This window comes from Podarcis vaucheri (assembly GCF_965113315.1).
Source record: "Podarcis vaucheri genome assembly, chromosome: 5".
In the NCBI taxonomy this organism is placed as follows: Eukaryota; Metazoa; Chordata; class Lepidosauria; order Squamata; family Lacertidae; genus Podarcis; species Podarcis vaucheri.
In genome coordinates this window covers 55,720,900-55,742,520 of record NC_138763.1, presented here as the reverse complement: position 1 = coordinate 55,742,520, position 21,621 = coordinate 55,720,900, and the positions used below count along the sequence as shown (strand labels likewise).

Below are 21,621 nucleotides of genomic sequence, written 5' to 3'. Positions count from 1 at the left end.
TCACGGGATAATATTCTTAAAGTCCAATTCCGTCTTACTCACGGGTTATTCTTTTCAGTCCGAATTTCAAGGAAGGAAGTCAGCGCTCTCCAGTCATGGCTCGCGGCTTCGCTCCACCGAGGTAGCGATTGACTCTCAGTGCCATGCCACCCTCCGTATCCTCTCCGCAGCCTTTAAAAAGGCTCTTCGTGGGTCGGGGGGGCGCTTAAGGCACCCGCCGAGTCTTCAGTCAGCAGGCTTTAGCGCCTGCGGTTTTTAAGGGTCCCCACGTCGCCGGCGCGGCAAGACCCGTCCTCGGTTGAGCCGATTCCCTCCGCAGCTCGGAGGGAATCCGCCATTTCCAGATCGCACCAACCCGGAAGTCCAGGAGGTGTCAACATTCCTAGCCTATTTATGGCCCTGCAGCTTACAGAGAGATATGGGTTAAAACCAGTATCAGATCACAAGTATTGCCACTCTCTGAAGGTGCATTGTAGAGAGTTCTCTAGCAAGAACCGGATGGAATTTACACACATATAAAAAACGCTGGGAAATATTTTTTAAGGTTTCGAAAAATACATGGAATTTTGCATAGCTCACTGTCACCATCTAGTGTCACATTTGTATATTGCACTTTAAAGCACATTTAAAATGTTTTACTTGCAGCTGTGTAAATGAGTCCCAGGAAACATTACAGTTAGTGTCATTGTAATTGTAATTAGTGTCATATAGTACTATACTGTGTCACTAAGTGTTTGCGGCTGAGGTGAGGAGTTTCCTGTTGAAATTCTGTTCTCATTTAAGAGAGATAAACTTCTTGTTTACCTAACTGTTCAGTGTGTCCTCACAGCTTTCCATGACAGTTTTTTAAAATATTAAAATAAAACATTTATAGGTACGGAATCAGCACATTTTTTAAATGACTGTTGCTCTTGCTGAGTTTGTCTAAGATCTACTCTGGATCAAGCTGAGTTAGAACAGTGATTTAAAACTAATTGTGTGTTGATTCTGTACCTATGAATGAAATGCATTTATTTATTTAAAAACCCTTCAGGAAAAAGTGTCATAATACTGCAAAATACTTTAAACAAAACACTGAAGAGAGAAAAATTACCTTTTCTGTCTTCAAAGTAGTGTGTGTGTGTGTGTGTGTGTGTGTGTGTGTGTGTGTGTCTGTGTGTCTCAATACTGGGAAAATAACCCCAGAAGAAAGGCAAATTTATAAATCCCACTTCATAGTCTAATAAAACACATTAATGTGATGGTGGGGGGTGGGGACTTTAAGATGTCAAGCAAAGCAATGTACAATCCTATAAATGTTTATTTTGAAATAAGCCCTGCGGTGTTCAATGTGGCTTACTGTCTACTGTGTTTAGGATTGCAAACATGCACACTACAGCTTTAATAATGGAGGATGAAAAACAGTCTTGGAGGCACAGTAGATAGGAATAAACCATCACAATCCCGTAAGTATCTAAAACCAGATCATGGAGCTTAAATAGGTTTTAGCCCTTCATTCCAACCATGGGGATGAACTGAATTTCATTTATTGAAAGGATAAATTGTGCAATAGCTGAATATCCACCTCTACTCAGTAAAACATATGAAGACCAATTACTCAATAACAAACCATTGAGCTAAGCCATTGAGATGTCACAAGTAGCAGCCACCATTAACCCTGTTCAGTACATTATTCATTCTGGGCCCCTGGCATTCAAATATTGGGAGGGCCTCCTGTAATAGGGCATCTTCTGTATCCATAGGGACCCTGTGCCTTTTAGAACCCTGCTTTTCCAGGGTTTTGAAATGTGTGGGGAGCATCGATGAACACAAAAGCCTCCCTGCTTCATGCGATCACACCCCACCTACCCCCAACTCAGAGAAGGTAACAAGGGGAAAGAGAGTAAGCACACTCATCCCTACAGCCCACTCTTATGGCATTACTCTACCCAGCAACAAAATGCCTGACCAAAGCTTCAGAATTTAATTTGTTCTGAGAAGTACCAGAACTGAACAGAGCTCACATTAAAAAAATCCACTCCTAGTGACCTCAAGCTTTCTTCATTTCAGCAGTATAGTTTAGGGTGGACTGGGGGACGTCATTTTGTTGCTGCTATCATTAAACAAATCAGAGTCAGAAATCCTTACTGATCTAATACCAATCACCCAGGAATCTACCAGCACATCCAGATCTACCTTCTGCCAGCCACTGACTTAAAAGGGAAATCTGGCTGACACAATGTGAAACCTTGCCCCACAAATTTTACTTGTGTCCAAAGATTTCCAAGAGCTTAATAAACTAGCTTCTCTTCTTATGAATTAGATAATGTTTGGTGAGCTCTTAAGGATGTGAAAAGCTCTATAGAACTGTTAAGTATCACTGTTTCAGATGTGACAGTAGTGAACCACTGAACCAAGATAGATACAGTTCAGTGAAGGGAAAAACTGATCAAACAAGCTCTTTGCTTTCCTTTTTATTGCCCTCTCCCCTTAGCAGTGCTATGAAAACAGAAGCAAGGCAAGATGTCATGGCTTTCAATGGTAGATATGGAGACACAGGTGAAACAATTGTCCTAACCTTAAGAGCAGGTCAGAGTTGTGCAGTGATGGGGAATTGGACAGAGGTTGTTGGACTCTCAACTCCCAACAGCATGATCAATAGTCAGGGATGCAGGAGCACAAGCTAGAGATATGTAACACATGGACCACACCAGGACCAGGTTCATCCCCTGCAAAGTTGTTCTTTTTCCTCTGCTTGAGCCCTTACCAATCACTGTGTGGCTTACCCAGACCACTCACACACCAGGAGTGTATGATAACCATGCCATAATTCACAAATAAGCATTATTACAGTAAATCATAACTCCTTTTCCCCTGTTGTAACCAAGTCTGCTTGGCTTCTTGGAAGCAAGCAGCTTCAGCGATCCAGATGGTAACTCAGCAGCCTGGGTGCTTTTACCCTCCAAGTAGGTCAGCCAGCCTGGAAGATGAGGCAGAGCACATCCCCGGCTTGCAAGCTGGAGCTTGACAACCGTAGCAGGGTCAGGATTACCCGTCGGTTCTTCTGTAGCAAACGCCCTATTCCACTTGAGGTGTCCTGCTGCCTACATTGTTCTCTCTCACCTTGCCCAGCATCTGATGCTGGTGGCAGAGAACTAGATTGTCACCTCACGAGAAAGGGCTTAACTGAACTCATTTGCTGAAAGAACAATGGGGGGTCACATTGCAGAGTACTGCTCCATTCAAGGGGAGATCCTGATTTGCAAAGGAGGAGCTCTAATAACAGCAGCAGCAACAACAACACCTTTATTGTTATTGTACAACCTGTGTAAAATGAAATTAAACAAACCTCCTCCCACCACAACTCAATCTCTTATTGAACAACACACCACCTCGCAAGTCAATTTCGCGATGTTATTTTCCGTTCAACAGCCTAACATCCCACAGATAGAAGCTATTTTTTAGCCTGTTGGTACGGCTGATTATACCTCTATATCTCCTGCCCAAGGGTAGAAAATTAAAGAGGTGATGGCCGGGGTGTGAGTCACCCTTGAGAATTTTTCTCGCTCTCCTGAGGCAACGATCCCTTGCGATGTCATCTAGCAGACTCAAGGGACAGCCCATGATATCATGTGCTGTATTCACCACCCTCTGTAGAGACTTTCTGTCTGTGGCTGTCAAGCCAGCATACCAGACTGTGATACAATATGAAAGGACACTTTCTATTGTGGACCGGTAAAAGGAGTTCATCAGTTGTTGTTTAACATTATTCTTTCGCAAAACCCTGAGGAAATGGAGTCTCTGCTGGGCCTTTCTTACCACCTGAGTAATGTTGATTTTCCAATCCCAGGAATTTAAAGGAGGAGACTCTCTCCACACAGCCCCCCCCCCCCGATATACAATGGGGCAGGTTCCCCTCTCTTCCTCTGGAAGTCCAACACCATCTCCTTTGTCTTACTAATATTTAGGTGCAAGTTATTCTCAAGCACCATGTAGATACTTTTTGAACCTCCCCTATAGGTGCACAATGGGATGAGGCCCTTTCTCAACAGTTGCGGAACACATGTCTAGTGGGAGTTATGACCAGCCTGGGTTAGGATATAGGAGCACAGCAGAAGGGCTGCCTATGAACTGTGGATGAGGCAGAGATAGTAGATGGGTTGGAGTTCCTTTAATTTCCTTGATCAAACCCAATGGGTGGGTGGGTGAGTGAAGGACAGACAATCCTTTTGGGGCACCTCTATTGTTGCTTGGGCCAGTCCTTGAATTTTTTCTTTAGTGGGTTTGCTAACAAAATTCAATCTGCCTTGGATTCCTTTTCTCATCCCAAGTGTCAGGGACAGGCTGCTGGTTTTGGTGATGAAGGAAAACACTCTGCGCATGCATAGGCACTGTTCTTAACTTTTGCTGTACATACTCCAGAGCTCAGCCTGACAACAAATCTAGGGCTGCTGAACCCTTCTGCCAATTAAATTCCACTCTCCAAGATACACATCCTCTCCCAGAGTGCTGATCTGAGGCAGTGGGAGTGGGGAGAGAAAGATTTACTAGAAGGGTATCTGGATATCTGGAATTTTCCCATATTTTTCAGTAGAATCCTGCAACACAACTACATGGGAGTAGGCACCATTAAACTTGGGGGGACTTATTTTGGAGAAGAGATCATACATTGGTGGAGTAAATCAAAGGATCTTCTGCTTAAATATGCATAGGACTGGACTGAAAGCTTCATCACAATCTCCCAAGCTGCTCTGTTTTTTTAACCATGCCTAGAATTAAAATGCTGAAGAACTAGAGGAGAGTTTTCGAAACACATTGTTCTCCTTGTGGATTAATTCAAAGCAGGTGGTTTTATAGCCTTTAGAACTAAATGAAAATCATTCATTCATATTAGTGGTTTAAATTACAGAAAGGCAAAGGTAATTCGTTGAAATGCCCTAATGTTGGAGAAATATAAGCTTCACTCTTGGTAGTCAAATCTGAAGACAATAGCATCTTCGAAGCAGTCATTCTCAATAGGAAATTAGTTTCTACTGCAAAGATGGCTTCATACAGCTACATACATTTTGTCGTCAAAACACTGATTTCAGGAAGGCATATAAATATGGCTCGATGGTTCGTACAAATGCTTTTGTTTCACCACCCCTTTCCCCCTTTCTCTGTGTTTTTCTTGTATCTGCACATTTCCTTTGCTCCTCCACTACATCATCTTAAATTTAAGCACTTGTGGTTCACTGAGTTGTGCCTCATGTCACAGATATGTCATTCTTGATAGGACAAGAGGAGAACAACATCCAACAAAATTACCAGCCATGTGACTCTTATTGACTAAAATCCAGATCCTCCAGCTTATACACTTCAAAGCATGCTTCTGAATACGTAAGGGTAACATTTTCTTCCTTTGCAGCTGTGAAAGGCGGCAGGGAGCCATCTCTTCACAGGTCTGAAATTGGCAGACCATGTCTTGTCCATGTTCACAGTTCAGAGTTTTGTTCAGTTATTAGAAATCACAAGATGGAGATTGCAAAAATAAAAAGTAACTGACAGCAGCGGTGCCAAGGAGCAGTCTCAGAGCCAAGTCCTCCTTATTTATCTACCACAGTAGAAAAGGTCGATGATGTTGTTTTGCAACAGAATGAATTACATTTCTCATTGCAAGTGAAAAACATGCACTTGATGGCACTACAGCCTCCCCACAATACAAAATTGCAATGGAAATCGATTGAAACCAAAATTCAATCAACAGGTTCAAAAGGAAACTGGCCACTTTTTCGACTGGGTGCAACAATGTAGCACACTCACATTATAACTGAACATCCAGACATTCACATGGAATAGAAAAGATGGAGACATAAAATGATAATACCCAATTTATTTGCAGAATCCGTTTCACAGTCTTGTCTCAACAAGAGCCCTTGGCAGCTTCATTACTGAAGGGATACTGAAAAACGACAACAAGGAAGACGAAATTGATGGTGACTTATTGACAATGATGTGGAAAGTGCCGAAGCAGCAGTGACTGGTACCCAATACAGCTGGTGAGGTGGAAGGCAGGGAGCCCACCAGCAGATGCAGCCAGACCAGCAAGGAAGGGCTGGGCCATGGGAAGTAGTTTGGAGCAAGTCCGGAGTTGGGAGCCAGGACTCTGGATCAAAGAGCAATCAAAGATCAAACCAGGAAGCAGAACCAAAGTATAATTAGGATCCAGTGGAGAACATGCAGGCAAGGTGGGAGAACAAGTTAGGATTTAAGGAAAGATCAGAAATGCAGAGATATGCCAGGGCTTAGGCAGAGTTTGCTGCTCAAGCAAGACACAGATGAAAAGGGGAAGCCTTTTATACCTTTTCCTGCAAGGAAAAAACAATGATCAGCCAGCGTAGTGGGAAGTGGGGGGCAGTTAAGAAGGTTTCTTAATGCATTTCAGTGGTTTACCACATGAGGCAGCCACACATGTCCTTAAGCTGCTCTTGACAGGAAGCTGGACAAGAATTTCATCACCTCTGAAAACAGGAACAGAAGAGCTGTAGAGAGCACTCAGCTCCACTCTAAGTCCAGGGCCACCAAGTGACTCAACCATAACATGACATTAGAGGTTGGATGGTCATTGGTTAGGCATGATTTAGTTGAGATTCCTGCATTGCAGAGGTTCGACTAGATGAGCCTTGGGAATCCCTTCCAATTCTACAAGTCTAGGATTCATTCCCCGCAAAGACAACCATAGCACAAATGTAACAAATGGTTCAGCAGTTTAGTTACTCTTCGCAGATTTCAGAGTTCAGAACAGATAAGCGAACAGTCAGGAACATTAATTTGCCATTAGCAGGAAGCCCACCAAATGTTGACTATGTCTGTAGTTTTAAACATAGGCCACCTATCCATTGTAATCTCAGAATTTCCAAGCGTGTAAATACAGGGAGGGCAGACAGAATCAACTTCTGACTCCTGGGATAAAAACAACCCTTAAGATATGTTTGTCCTTCCTGCTCTTCTTAAGTGGGTATTTCATTTGGGAGGGCTGTCACCAAACTGCCTTTGCCCCTTCCCCTTCCTTGCCATCTTTCTGACAGTCCACACTGGTCAAAAGACAGGTGCACAGACATCTGGAAATCATATAAAATTGTTCTGGCATCTCAAGGAGACTGTTTCAAGAAAAAGTTGTATCTGAGGCACCAAAAATCTTTCTGCAGAGGAACCCCAATTCACTGTCCATCAAGTCATATCAGCGAGAGCATGAGACAAAATTACTCTGTCGGCATTAAATACATAATCTTCTGAAGATCAATTGCCTGCGCTGTTGGATGGTCTATTTTCTACTCACCACCACAATTTTGTGCCAATATAAAAGCTTTAATCCTTTCTGCTTACCTAGTACTAATACTACTTATTATAAATCACCAGTTGTTTGCTGGTACCTTGAAGTACGTAAAAATGGCATGCTCCATGTTGAGGAGGCTTGCAATAGTAAATGAGAGCCACCGTCACACACACACACCCCGCACAAAACACCCGCATTGAGGACATTGAGATTAAATATAAATAAGGTGAGAGACAGGACCAATTTGATGAACTTTTGCATCATCATACAGCAAGCGTAGGAGAGAAGAAAACATGTTCGTATCCTTGTTTCTCATGGGGACTGAAACGTAGGATTCTATCTATAGTCATGAGTGAATGTATTTGTTATGCCACCCACAAAGGACAGGTCTGTGTTACCAATAGCTGATTAAGTCTTAACTGACGTAGGATTACACAGGTTTAATACAATAACTATTCAATAATAATAATGTACATGTCCATACAGATTACATCCATATCACCCCACAGATAAACACATGTCTCCAAGGGATGCTGTTAACAAGATATTGCTTCTAAAGCACAATCCAATTACCCTGAATGACATTTCTACTGTGAATTACCTCACAATCAGTGAAGATCTCAAGCCACGATAAAATGGCCCTGAAAGATGTTGTTCTTAATCAACACGTGAAACAATTTTTAATGTTAGACAATGTCACCTTAATCAACACTAGATCCCAGTCATGGCTGCAGTAGTCAAATCTGAAAAGTCACAAAATAACATACTTTTTATGAATGCCATCTCACCAAAAAGCTAATTGCGACCATGCAAAGGGATGCATGGTATGTAGGCTTTTTTGCAGTTTGATAATGAAAACTATGTTACTTTGCATGTTCCTTTATTTAGGCTGGCAGCCAGGAAATCAAGAGCTAAATTTGTGACTCAACTATGATTTTTTTCCTATTGTTTATTTTTTGCATTCTGTTTTGTTATGGCTTTTAGCTAAGCAAATAAAATTATTCCTACCTAATGACAACCATACCCCACCTTATCACTGCTGTATTTTTAAAGCCCATGCATCTTATAAGCAGCCATGTTTCTTTTTTTAAAAAAAAATACGCCCAAATCTACTTCAAGTGTTTAATGAGCAGACACTTTGTTCCAATTTGTATCTTGTAATCCAGATAAATATATTTATATGGTATCAGGTATACAAGATACAAAATGTAGAAACCAAGCTCACAAATCAATGCAGAGAACATAATAAAATACAGTATATATCAATGAGTTCGCAGAAATACAATACACCTTCAAAGACTTGCTGGAACAATAACATTTTATTATTTAGCCATTTTTATTAACACTTAGCTAATGCCTAAAACACATTGCAGATAGTGCCAGCCTGATCCCAGTGGACACAGAGTTCCATAATCTCAGTAGCCACAACTCTGCATGCACATTTCTAGTTAGTGATAACATGACATTACAAGAGCAGTCAATCATGCCTCAGTGATGGACCATAAATGTAGTGCAGGGATATAAAAAGCAAGGTGGTCCTTTTAATACCACAAAACTATGAAGAAGCCATAAACTTCACTCTGACTTTGTGCTGTGTCTAGTCTAACAGCAAAAAATAGTGACACCTTTCAAAAGAAACGTAGAGATCTGCTTTATACACTTTCAACAGTACTAAACCATGTAGAATTAGTGGTCTGTTTTCCTCTGCCCACATCTGCCTTGAGGTTCCACGTAAAACTGAACCTTTGTTTAAGCAGGTTCTAGTTCATGCAATCTCCCCTCGACTTCTCTTATCCACCTCGCATCCTCACTGTCATTCATTTTAACATCATAACACCATATCTAAGGTGTCATTTTGGTGGTGTGATTCATCCCAGCCCCCTGTCCAAAGTCTGGATATTCAACCCTATATTTCATCCTACAGTATCCAGCATGCTACATGCAAACAGGTGGCGACAGAAGGCCAGAAAGAATAGAAAGGTGCATGCAAGTGTATGTAGAAATTAACCTACTGTACAAAAGTAAGATGTACACTTGTTTCTCCACCTGCTTTTGCTTCTGGGCCTGCCTACCTCAGGCATGCAGTCCAAAAGGTTATCCAGAATGGAATGCACACCTTGATACCAAAAAGGTTGCCCCAACCCTGCTGTAGACAGAGATGGACAGAGAACAGGAGGATCTGGCAGGCTTTTTCTCTCCAAGAAAAGGCAGGAAAGGGAACCAGGATTGCAAAGCAATCTACTTTATCTCTTGTGTCTGCCTGAGGGGAAAAAACACCATTACTCAAAAGAGTAAATCGGGGATGCAGATAGATATTCAACTATTTACTGGGCACAGAAATGTCTAACTATGACTCTGAATCATGTCTGAATAGACCTGCTAGGTCAAACATTCTGCCTTCAAAAGCCTTCACTTCATTCTGCCTTCAAAAGCATACACTTATCTTACCCCTGATTCGAACCATCATTAGGCTACTTAAGCTATCTAACTTCAGTAGCAGAACACCCTGGAGGATGAGGTAACCTTCACCATTTGATATTTCTAAATGCAAAGGAGTATTCACTTACTCAAATTTTAATTAGGTTATTAATTACTCATTCATCAAGTACAGCTGATGCCATCTCAAACAATTGCTTGCAGTTTTATTACTTTTATGAATGCCATACTCCCACTCTAACTCAAATATGTGTCACACCCCAGTGCTCTGCGATAACTTAGGCCCAAGAATTTTCATCACTTTGAAATAGATGGAGAATGCTAGTCAAGTCCAGCCAGGGTCATTCACATGCAAAAACCAATCTGAATCTTGAGTGCCTGGATGCTCGCAAAAGAGAGGCATGATGAGAAAAAGAAAGCTGGTCTCATGAGTGTACACAGGCATTAATGGTTGTTATGTGCTGTGCACATCACCCTTGCACTGCACCACTGTTGGTGCTCTGGAGAAGTGGAAGTACTATAAATATAGGTACTGTCCATTGTCCTGAAACAGGGCATCAGCACTGTCCTACTGGACAGCACCCATTCTTGGCCTGTACTGCAAGGAAAGGCAGACTATTGGGAGAATTTTATGCACAACACAAAGAAAATAGCCCATTACAGCACTGGTGTTTGCTATCACGGTTAAAGAACACAGCCAGGATACTATATATGCAAAACAGATGGCTGGTGGGACGAGTTAACTTTTCTACCTGTACTTATTTTTCATTCATTAAAGCTAGAACTAATGAACACAGGATGTCTCTCTTATGTGGTTTAAAGTGCCAGACTCTGGAAATGTATTTGGAGTAATAGATACCTTAGAAAACCAGTAATAATTTGCAAATCCCTTCTCATTAAAATCAATCTTTTGATCCAGCAATGAATTTGATATCCTGGCTTGATAAAGAATTCTATTTTTCTTTCTCCACTTTCATCCAACTTTAGTATTCAAGGAAGAGTGGAGTTTATTCCCATGAATACGGAATGCAAACCTGACAGCATTTGCCCCACATGAACCAGCAACTCTGTGACATCGTCACACAGAACAAAAAGAGCTTTCACCAACTCTCCCCCTTCTCCTGAGAAAAGTGCAGTTTCAGTTCCTGCAGCATTGGGGGAGGGGATTAGAAGTTTGGTTCATATTAGAAGTGTGGTTCACGGTTCACTTTTTCAGGTAGCACATCAGAGCTATGGGGGAAGATATGGAAAACTAAGAGAAATGGGGTTGTCTTTGAAGTTACCACTACAGTGATGAGGAACTGGAGTTCCAACAGCATTGGGTGGGCCCCAGCTTCTGCACTCCTGCAATAGTCTATCCCTGCAACAAACCATGCTTTGTCATGACATGAATGCATTACTTCAGTGATCTAAAATGTGTCCCTGTAATCAGTATGATCACCCTCTTGCTTCTAGGGAAGGGAATTATCAGGACTTTCTTGTGCCCTGGTAATTAATTTCTGGCAGAGGTGAGATGTCTTTTCCACCAGGACTTACTTTCTGGTCGAAAGTTCAGTTTCATAGCCATTCTGCTACACTAGCTCACCCCAGACCCTTCTACTAAACACAAACACATAAAACATAACCGAGAATTGTAGCAAAATGAATCATACTAGCATAAATCTGTGAGTAGTTCCCATGGTGGTTAGCACACATGGAAATCTTATCACTTGCCAGCAGGAGTCCCACTGAAAGTACTCCTGACAAATACAATTCCGTCTTTATTTGACTCTTTTATCACAAATCAGCTAACAACCAAGCTTTCACAACATCTATTGTAATTATCATTAAAATCATGTTGCCTAAATCCATGCCTAGTGATGTGTCGTTTCCATAATGAGAGCATCCAAGTATGAATTCTGGTGCTGTTCTGTATTTTATCAGCCTTACCAATTTATGTGGGACAACATTTATGGAGCGACAGACTAACTGCTTTAACATGAAGATGTGACATTTATCAAGCATTATTCATCTCTCTCTCTCTCTCTCTATATATATATATATATGCAAAGAAGGGGGCCAATGTACCTTTGAAACCTTATTCAGCTAACAATCTATCAGCAACAATACAAATCCCAATGACCTTTGCCAATATGTGGTAGAAGGGAGTGGCATTGCATTTTTCTGTGCTACCAAGCTCCAGCAACAGATACACCAGGCACTTAAATTACCTCATCATCATTTTCATCTATTCAGTGGGAATGTTTCCTTGTCAAGAGAGTGGTGGCATTTTTGTGCTGTCAATTGACAAATGTATTCGTTTAAAATATTTATAGTCCACTCTCCATCTGGAGATATCTGGGCAAGTAAACAATAAAATCTATTTAAATAAAAAATACAAGACCATAACAATTATGAGCAGAATACAATACACTCAACAATTAATCACAGAAATGGAAAAAGAAAACTGCAGTTCCAGCTGGGTATTAATAACTTACAAAAGCCAGAGTGAAGAGCCAAGTTTTAAGCTGTGTCTGAATGAAACAACTATAGGCACCTGCTGAATTTCAGAGGGGAGAGTTCCACAGTAGAAGGTTTATGAACGTAACATAATTGAACAGGTGGGAAATCAGTTAAAAGGAGGAAGCTCCTTGGTGATATTATATGCTTTGGATGTAAAAGGTAGAAGATTCAAATCCTGGTATCTCCAGGTAGGAGTGCAACTAAGACTTCAATGTGAAATGGTGGAGAGTTCCTGCCATTCAGTGCAGTCCAGGGATGGAGAAATGTTTTCAGCTCAGGGGCTGTATCACCTCAAAGAGAGCCTCCTGAGGGTGGGACCAGCAGCAAAAGTGAGTAGAGCAACAGATATGCATAGGAGGCTACATTCCAGCCATGCAAAAGTCAGGTGTTTCTACACATGTGTTCACACACACCTCTCCATTCAGTAAGCAAGAGGCAACATCACAATACAAGGACTATGATAGTTCAGCCAAGCAAAAGCAGGGAAGCAGGGTATGGGGTAAGGTTGGTGGAGTGAATGGCCTGACCTACAAGACAGAGAAGCTTGGAGCACCACATTCAGCCCTGTGCCTGATGTTCCCAATTCCTGGTGTAAACAATAGACCAATGTTCTAGCTCAATATCAGGCAACTTCCCTAAGGACAAGCCTCAGCTCTCTAAGAAACAAACAGATTCAACCTGGAGGAGCCCCCATTCAAGGCTCCTTCTTTTAGGCAACTGCAAATTTTTCACTGAATAGACCACAACCCTCCAGCCCACAGCCAACCATGACGGGGAATCTCCTAGTTCAGAAGCTATCAGCCATCGATGTGCAACAAAGAAGTAACTTCTAGGCATCGAAAGTTGTTGTACCAACATTTTCAGCCAGTTCTGGAAACATCAGATGGCATGATCATCAATGTTAATTAAAAAGCAATCAAGCTGAACAAAAGATGGTAATCTCTACATTTGCCAGTACAGGATAAACTTTTGTCTTACACAGCATGTTAACCAGCTCATGTTTTTTAAAAGAACTGAGAATAACTACAAGCCTTCTATCTAAACTCAAGACCAACAGAACTGGAAATGCATGAAACATCTCAGGAGTATACCCCCCCCCCCGAGTTGTTCACTTTAATGCAGCAACAGTCTTGCTCCCGAAGTAAGAATTTTGCCACCTTCCATTCTTCTGAAGTAACTCTAGTCTCACCTTCAATGTTAACAGGATCATATTCTCTGAGGGTAGCCAACAAACCTTTGCATGCTGTTGAACTCCATCTCCCATCAGCCCCAGTCAACACAGTCAGGGGTTCTAAACTGCCAACCCAATCCACAAACCAAACCACTTGGGATTTTAGAATGGGGGGAAGGGGATTTCCCCTTTTCTTCAGCTGGGTTGAAGACTGTAGCTGTTCCATCTGTCTTCCCTTATATTGCATCCCAATCTTAAACTCATTCACTCCCATTTAGAAAAGGATATCTATGTATGCATGCAACCATGCTTATCTCATCTGGAAAGGACTTGGTGGGTACATCTGATGCTTCCAAGAAGCACTGATGGGCAGCATGCCAGCTTGTGGGAAGAGAAAGCAACAGCTTTAAGCATGCCCCACCTAGAGGTGTTCCTCACAGCTTCTGACCAACAACGATCTCACTCTCCCTATATGTGGTATAGAATTTGCTGGCTGGTTTCAAAGAGTTGAATGGGAATCTTTTTGTCCCGTGCTTTGATTGGCCTGGAAGAATGGCTTTTATTTTTTTCTACTCTGAAGACTGACCGTTAGTGAGGGGCCCAAGTTAAATAGGTTGGCTGTATTTGATGGCTTGGCAGGTATGTGCAGGAACAGGTAGGCACCCCGAGACATTTTTGCAGGTGAACGGTGATTCCTGAGGCTTCCACTCAGGGCTGGGAGACCCAGGAGCACCATATGTATCATTGGGGGGGGGGGCTAACCTGTATCACCCACTCAGAGCTACAAGGCACCAAGGAGAGAGGAGAAAGGAAGACCTTCCTCCTCACTTGAAAGGTGTGGCCAGGGGGATAGGGAATATATTTCACTACTTCTTTCCTTGGCAGGAGAGTTTCATCCAGTTATATCTGCTTTATTTCCCTGTTAGAAGGATTGAAGTTTATCCCCACATATGTTTTCCACCCATTCAGATCCTACAATGAAGCAAATGAAAGTGACCCTAGTTAAACCCCGCACTTGGTGTCTTACTACACTATTTACATGTTTCCGCACATAACCATCTGATGTGGTTGCCAATTCAAACTGGAACATTAATGTTTTCTTTTCCTTTCATAGCCTACAGTACAATTCTGTGAAGATTTCCCTGCATTGGGTTTTCTTATGGCGCATTTCAAACTGCAACATTTTTAACACCCTATCTGTCATTTTTAGTTGTACCAGAGGGAGGTCTTTTTTAAAAAAAGAAGAAGGGGAGATCCCATAGAAAGGGAGTCTTTCTCCTCCCTCTCATCAGTTTTGGCTCCTGCGCTCAGCAACCAGGCAGGACTATTCAGAATACTTAACTGAAAGCATGCAAACTATTTTGTAACATATTGATTGGCCTAATAAAAATCCCTAATGTGGATATTTATTATGGGTCAACACCTTTGCTTTCTCTATAGTCAAACAAATATTCTACTGACACACAAAACAGAAATCACAAAATGTGCACTGCAAATCCTTCCAGGTTTAGCAGCATAAAAGTGAACACTTTCAGCATGCACTAACTTAATAAAAAGTTGATCCAAACAAGATTGTACCATAAGCTTTTCTGATCAGTGTATCTGGAGGGTGAAGGCTGGTATTAACAGGCAAAGGAGGGAGTACGGGGAAATCTCACATCCAGTCATTGGAGCAAGCCCTTAATGTTACTTTGGAAGCTCCTTAAGGTAGCCTTGCCGAACGAAACACTTGTGAGAAGTTATTTAAACAGATTTGCATTGTTATTTTACTTTGTGCTGAATGCGTGCCCTTCAAATCCTTAGTCCATGCTGCAGGTTTCAACGGAAAGGAGAATCCCAAATATGATCATAAGGGTTACCAACTGCTGTGTGGCATTTCAAGGCTGTAAAGTGAAAGCCAAGTGTGTTCCCTATGGGGGGGGGATATACATATTTTTTCCCCCTGGAGAAAGGTGGTTTGCCTCTTCTAAGAAAGGTAGGGTACAGAAGGGTGAGTTTTTGTTTAAAAACAAGAAATGTGACAAATCATTCATAAATGCACACAAGATTCCTTTTTTAGCTCCAGAGTCCCTTTGAGCAAAATAGACCCTGCACCATTTTTAAGTTATGTTACATAACATGTCCTCCTCCACCCTGCAAGGGAAAAAAAGACAAAACAAGGCACCAAATACAGCTGATTCACTTTCTTTTTTAAAAGAAGAAGAAGATGAGAATCAGCAGCTGTTTTCTACTACTTCCAAGCTACAGCATGCACTACAAAAGCCAAACACTTGGTGGAAATTACTCAGCACAAGTGTCCAAGATCCTTTACAATTATCAAACATGCAACACTAACAACACTAACGTCCCAGCCAATTAAGAAGCAGCAGTGGTGCAGGGAGGCTGTGGAGGCAGCAGGACAAAAACCTGTTTTCTTCTGTCCCCCCCCCCCATTTCCCAAATCACAGTCATCTTTCTCCCTCTTGTCAGCTTCCAGCAAAAGGCAGGAGGAAGCTATTCAGCAGATTCCTGGCACAGGCAAGGAGGAGAGAAGAGAGCATATAAACCAAGCCTCACTGCAGCACCGGGGCTCTCAGGTCAAGATTCCTTGATGTTGTTCAACTGGTCAAAGCAAGCATGTTTTTTCTATCCTTGGTGGAGTGAGGAATTGAAATAAACAACTCTGCTAGCAACCTTGGTGCTATTTATCACTATCTGTACATTTTTTTTACACTACAAGCCTATGCATGACTACTCAAAAAGTAAGTCTCACTGACGTCAATGGGACATATTCTGGGGTAAGGAGCCATAGGGCTGCCACCTTACAGCATGTTGGGAAAGGGCTGCAGCTTAGGGTTAGAGCATGCAGAAGGTCCTATGTCTAATCGCCGGCATCTCCAGGGAGGGCTGGTAAAAACCCTGGAGAGCTACTGCCAGTCAGTGAAGGCAGTACTGAGTTAGATGGACCAGTGGTCTGACTCAGTATAAGCCAGCTTCCTATGTTAACTCGGAAGTTAGTGCCACTGGGTTCAGTAGAACTTACTCCCTTGTAAGTGGGCATAGGATCGCAACCGAAAGTTATAATGAGGAGAAGAGAAGGAACAGAAAAGTTGAAGCAGGTTGAGGGAGAATTGAAAGTATGGATAGGATACTAAAGTGAGCCATTAACAATGATTTATTTATTTTTAACAGAAAAAAATTTAAACAAGCCATAGAAAAAATACAGTGCTGGTCATGGGGCTTACTTTTGGGAGGACATGCATCGGATTGCACTGTAAGTCAAGCAGAGAAAGGCACAAATATTGAGGAACAAAAACGGGATTTCTCCTGGTGTTGATCCCCTCCTCCCCTTCTAAACCATTCCCAGCAGATAATGAACAGAACTTATACAGAGGGACACTTTGCAGCCACACGTTGCAATCATGTTCCATTATCTAGATGGTGCTGTTTTACAAATTCTTCAGAATTATTAATTTTCATGAGGAGAAGAAGAAAATAGTTTATTTCTTTTCCCCATGTGGAACAAACTGCACCAACCAATGGCCGGCTGTGTCAATGTTTTGCTGTTGGGAGCATTTTAACACCCCTCCCCTCAGGCAGCTTTCGGAGTGAAAAACACGTTCTGTGCGGCAGGATACGTTTGTGCCAGGGCTGCCTGTTTCCAGGGACAGGACTTAACTCTGGAGCACGCAGAGACACCTCTGAGAAAGGTGTCTGAGCGCGTGCAGAGTGCATTTCTTTTCCTACCATGTGACCACAAGCAGACTTGGCATATTGGGCTGGGGGTGTCTAGAAAAAGACTTTTAAGTTAAAAAAGAGGGCACCCTTTGGTTAGAGTAAGGCTTTAAGGGGAGGCAAGTTCATTTGGGGAAGCTTTCAGTACCGCAGGTCCTCCCTGACCACCTTGACGGGTAGGGCGCTCAGCTAGAGCCTCTCCCTCCCGCTGCCACAGTCCTCCCGGGTTGGCTGCACCCAAAGGCCATCTAGTCTATCCCTCCCCTCCAACTCTCCCCGGCTTTGGCAACGGAGCTTTTAAAAATAATAAATAATAATAATAATAATACTCGGCTGGTGCGCACTGGCGAACCGAGCCGCCGTCTAGAGGAAACTTCCTCGGCTACTTACATGAAGACGCCGAAGAGCAGGGCCCGTATCCCCACCTCTAGAGCGAGGTCCCACATGGCTCGGTCCAAAGAGAAGACGGGCTTTTTTTGGGGGGGTGATGGTGGTGTGGAGGCAGGTGAGAGGTCCGATCCACTCGGCCGGCGGCTGCTTCACCACCTTGGTTTTAATCCCATGGAAAGAGGCAACAGGGAGGTGAGAACCTCAGCCCAAGCGCGGCGTCTCTCCGGAGCCCTCCGTGGCCAGCCGAGTGCAGCGCGGCGCTCCGAGTCCATGCCAAGCGCCAGCCAAGCGCCCGGAGTGCAGCCTGCGCCCTAGACGGCAGCCGCGACTGCGGCGTCGGCGACGGCGCGCTGGCCTCTTGGAGCTGCCGCTGACTCTCCCGCGCTGCCCACGCGGCGCTGCCGCTCTTCGCCTTCTGGCCGGGACTCCCTTTCCTCTCGCAGTCCCGCTCCAAGCACGCCTGGCAGAAGAGACGCCTTTCGCTTCCGAGAGCAGTCTGGGCTGAAGGGATCCTGGGGGGTTTCCATGCCCCTCCCCGTCGAGGAAAACTATCTGTTGCCTGCCTCTAGTGGTCCGACGCTCTCCTGCCTCTCCGCCTCCCGCCCACCAGCTCGGGAGATTCCCCTCTGGCAGGATCTCCTTGGCTCTCTTGATCAGCATCCGGAATTGCCCATTTTCGCCCGGAGAGACGCGTTACCCAGGAGCGAAATGCCAACGCTCATTCAGTGTGTAGTACGGCGTGAAAAATCACCCGTTATGTTTACGGAGTTACAAGGTGGTGGAATAAGGGCTAACGCTCCTGTCAAGCCTGCGTAGCGCAGCATGACAGGCAGAGATGGAGCAGGTAAAGCTTTCAGCAGGCAGGCATCAGGAAAGCGTTCTTGGATGAATGGTTTGCTTTCTGTTCCCCTGACACAGAAGCCCTGCCAGGAAGAGTTCTAAATAAGGCAAAAATCTTTCAGAAGAAGTACCCCCCGCCCAAAAAAAGAAAATACCCAATCAGCATTGATTGATTTATTAGCTTCATAATCATGCTTCCACTCTCTCCTTCCATTTTTGTTCCCACAACAACCCTGTGAGTTGGCTAGCGTGTGAAAGAATGGCTGTCCCGATGTGCTCTGCATGCTTCATGGGTGAATTGAGACTTGAACCTGGGTCACCATAGCCTCACTATTTGGGTTTTCATCCCTCTGGTCAAAAAATTTCAACAAGGGCTGAATTGGGAATATGAGAATCAGGACCCTCACACCAAGAAAATAGCATCTTGTGTGAGCTTTTGCATGCAGTTTTCGACTATAGCACTCAAGCTCCTCACTGGTTTTCTAAAAGATAGCCAACAGAATATTTGGTTCCAGGGCAAATAGCAGCTCTTGGGCTGGAGAGTGAGCACAATCTTCATTGGGATCAGAGAGTTGGGAGGAAAGGGTAAAGTTGTCCTGCCTGCCACAGTAAAACTCCTGCTCTTCACCCCCATATTAGCTATTTACATTGGGGAAACCATGCACATTAATTCCTGTAACTAATGTCACGTTTAGTTTGGCTGCTGACTGCAAGAAGCAGTGTCTTGACCACAAATGCCTGGACATGACTGTGCTTGTATTGCTTTTCTCCTTAAAATATCTAAAATCCTTTGCCCCATCACCCAACATCTTGATTCTAATGTACTGCATAAAGATAGAACATGTGTAGATAATAATACTGGAATATTAAAAGTCACAAAATAAAGGCACCTTGGAAGAGAGAATAATCCTGCTAAATTCCCAAGAAAAACTTCAAGCATGGCACTCCCTCTCTCCCCCTCATACACATTTACAACACCCAATATCCCACACTGAAACCAGCAGAGGTTTTATATATTTTATTTAACGAACACATTTACATCCTGTCTTTCTGATTAATTGTCCAAGGTAGCTCACATTAAACATATAAAATGATAAATCAACCATAAAACCATAAAATGCCAATGAATATTGCTAAGACTCTCTTCGACTAGGGAATATCCACCCGGCAAAGGCATAAGGAGCCTGTGGCTCACCATATGCTATTGGACTGGGTCTCCCATCATCCCCAGCCACTGGCCATGCTGCCTCGGGCTCATGGGAGTTGGAGTCCAACAATACCTGGAGGGTCACGCATTGCCCACCGCTGCCCTAGCAGATAAAAGAGCAGAGCAGGTAGTAGGTGGTAGGTGAGCCTTCTTGTGAGGAGAGTGTCCCAAAGCCAGGGTGCCACAAACAAAATGGCCACCTGTTTAACTTCTGAGAACGGGGCAGCATTTCAATCAATGGCAGGGCCAGGCTGACCATGAGGCAGGCTGAAGCAGCCGCCTTGGCCAGCAGAACCCAAAGAGGTGATGGCCCTGTAGGCCACCCCACTTGCGGAAAAGTAGTGGTGATAGTGGCTACCAGTGAACTCTTGCAGAAGCTCACCAAAATATCATGAGATCTTGTAGGCTCTGTGAGATGTGCTGGAGCTCACTGTTGCCACTTTGCAGCTGCAGCCACGCAATCTAGGTAAGGGGGAGGCTTTGGCAGCCAGAGGTTTTAGCAGCGGGGCAGTGATGGCAGGGTGGCACCTTCCTATTTTGCTTCACACAACAAAATTGGATGCATCACCCCTGGTCAATGGGCAGATTTCTAGGGGAGGGGAAATTGGGTCCTCCCTTAAAGAGGGCACGTATTGTGGTGAGACCTGGAAAACTGACACCCTGTGTTGTGGGTGGGTACAATTGGTCAGCCTCAACACCCGATTGGTAGGTCCCTCAAAGCTGGGTGCAATCTGGCCAGTGGGACACAGTGCAAATGGTTTGAGGGACCTATTTATGCCCATGCACGTGAACAAGAGCTTCCTCTTTTGGCACGTGCATTAGGAACACCCACCCACCTCTCCCTACCTTTAGGGCTTTGCGCTTGGCCTTGGTACGCCGTCGTGTGTCGTCTGTCATTGGGACAGGGGCACGGCAGGAATTTTCCCCACTTGGCTGATTGGCTGTTGCCATTTGGGTTTCGCCTGCTACATAGCAAATCATCACAATTTGTAAGGTTGCGGATAGGCTCTGGTTCAGGTGATAGGGATGGGAAAATCCTCTCGCCATCCCTATGTGAAGGGTATTCCATTAAAGGAATCCAGGGGCTCGATAGTTTGGTCAACCCCTGAGAGGGGGTTGTGCCCTTGCCTGAGTCCAGGGGGACATTTGGGTGGCGGAGTTAGCCCATTCCTGGCTTTCCGTTTATCCAGATGTTCACCCTTGGCTGACCAATGCTGGTGCCCCGGGTCAGCGCTACCTGCAAGGCAGAAAGCTAGTCAGACCAGAGCCTATGCAACCAGTCACTTTCTGTAATCAATAAAGTTGTGGCCTAAATTCTGCCAAAAACCCAAACCAAAATTTGAGTGATGTGTGAATTTATTTAGGGGGGAGGTTTCTGGGTCTGAACAAGCAAAAGGTGTTTCTATAGAGACCCTAGTCTCAGGCCTGCTAGACAAACACACTTCCAATTGGGCATGTAATTATACTCGGATGTGGATGAAAAGTTATAATCACAGTATACTAAAAAAGGTGGGGGGATTAAGGAGGCTCTGATTTCTTGGGGCATAGTTGATATACCATGCATGCATGTAACATCCTCCAGTGTTTAAAGCCAGCTGTTGTCTCTTTAAAGGTTTGCTGCTGAAGCATAAAATAGCCTACCTGAAATCAACTGAAATAGCTACAACATATTCAGTAAGGCATATAATCTCAGTTTTTAGTTTGATTCCTATATCATAGCTTCTGTTTTTTCTTTACTAATGAAGACTTCATGAAAACAGTAGTCAACAAAATAACTGTGGTCCTCCACAGCAGTGCAATGGGGCTTTCTAGATTTATTCACTGGGTGCCTGTGGAATAGAGGTGCATAGCTCCAGACTGTGATCTCCAATCAGGTGAGCTGTGGAAAGGTTATGGAGCAACTGAGAATGTCTAGTTGGTAGCACACCTGATTTATTTTGTCTAACAAGAGAGATCTAGCCCATTTTTACAGGGCCAGATTGGTGAAACAGGCCCTGTGATTTCTCATAATATGGCATCACTGCAGTCTACTAATTTCCCCCTCGAAATGTTCTGGCTAAAGGGGAC

The 21,621-nt window shown here is 43.7% G+C and overlaps 1 protein-coding gene across 2 annotated transcripts in view; it reads right to left on the bottom strand.

Moving 5' to 3' along the window:
* PLPP4 (phospholipid phosphatase 4) overlaps window positions 1–18,253 on the bottom strand; it is a 92,612-nt gene extending 74,359 nt beyond the window's left edge. Inside the window, exon 1 of one of the 2 annotated variants that reach the window (XM_082222814.1) lies at window positions 17,508–18,253. In XM_082222814.1, coding sequence (XP_082078940.1) covers window positions 17,508–17,563 — 56 coding nt within the window. In that variant the 5' untranslated portion in view covers window positions 17,564–18,253. The remainder of the gene's footprint in view (window positions 1–17,507) is intronic. The other variant, XM_082222815.1, reaches the window with a different exon arrangement.
* Between the last annotated feature and the right edge of the window lie 3,368 nt (window positions 18,254–21,621).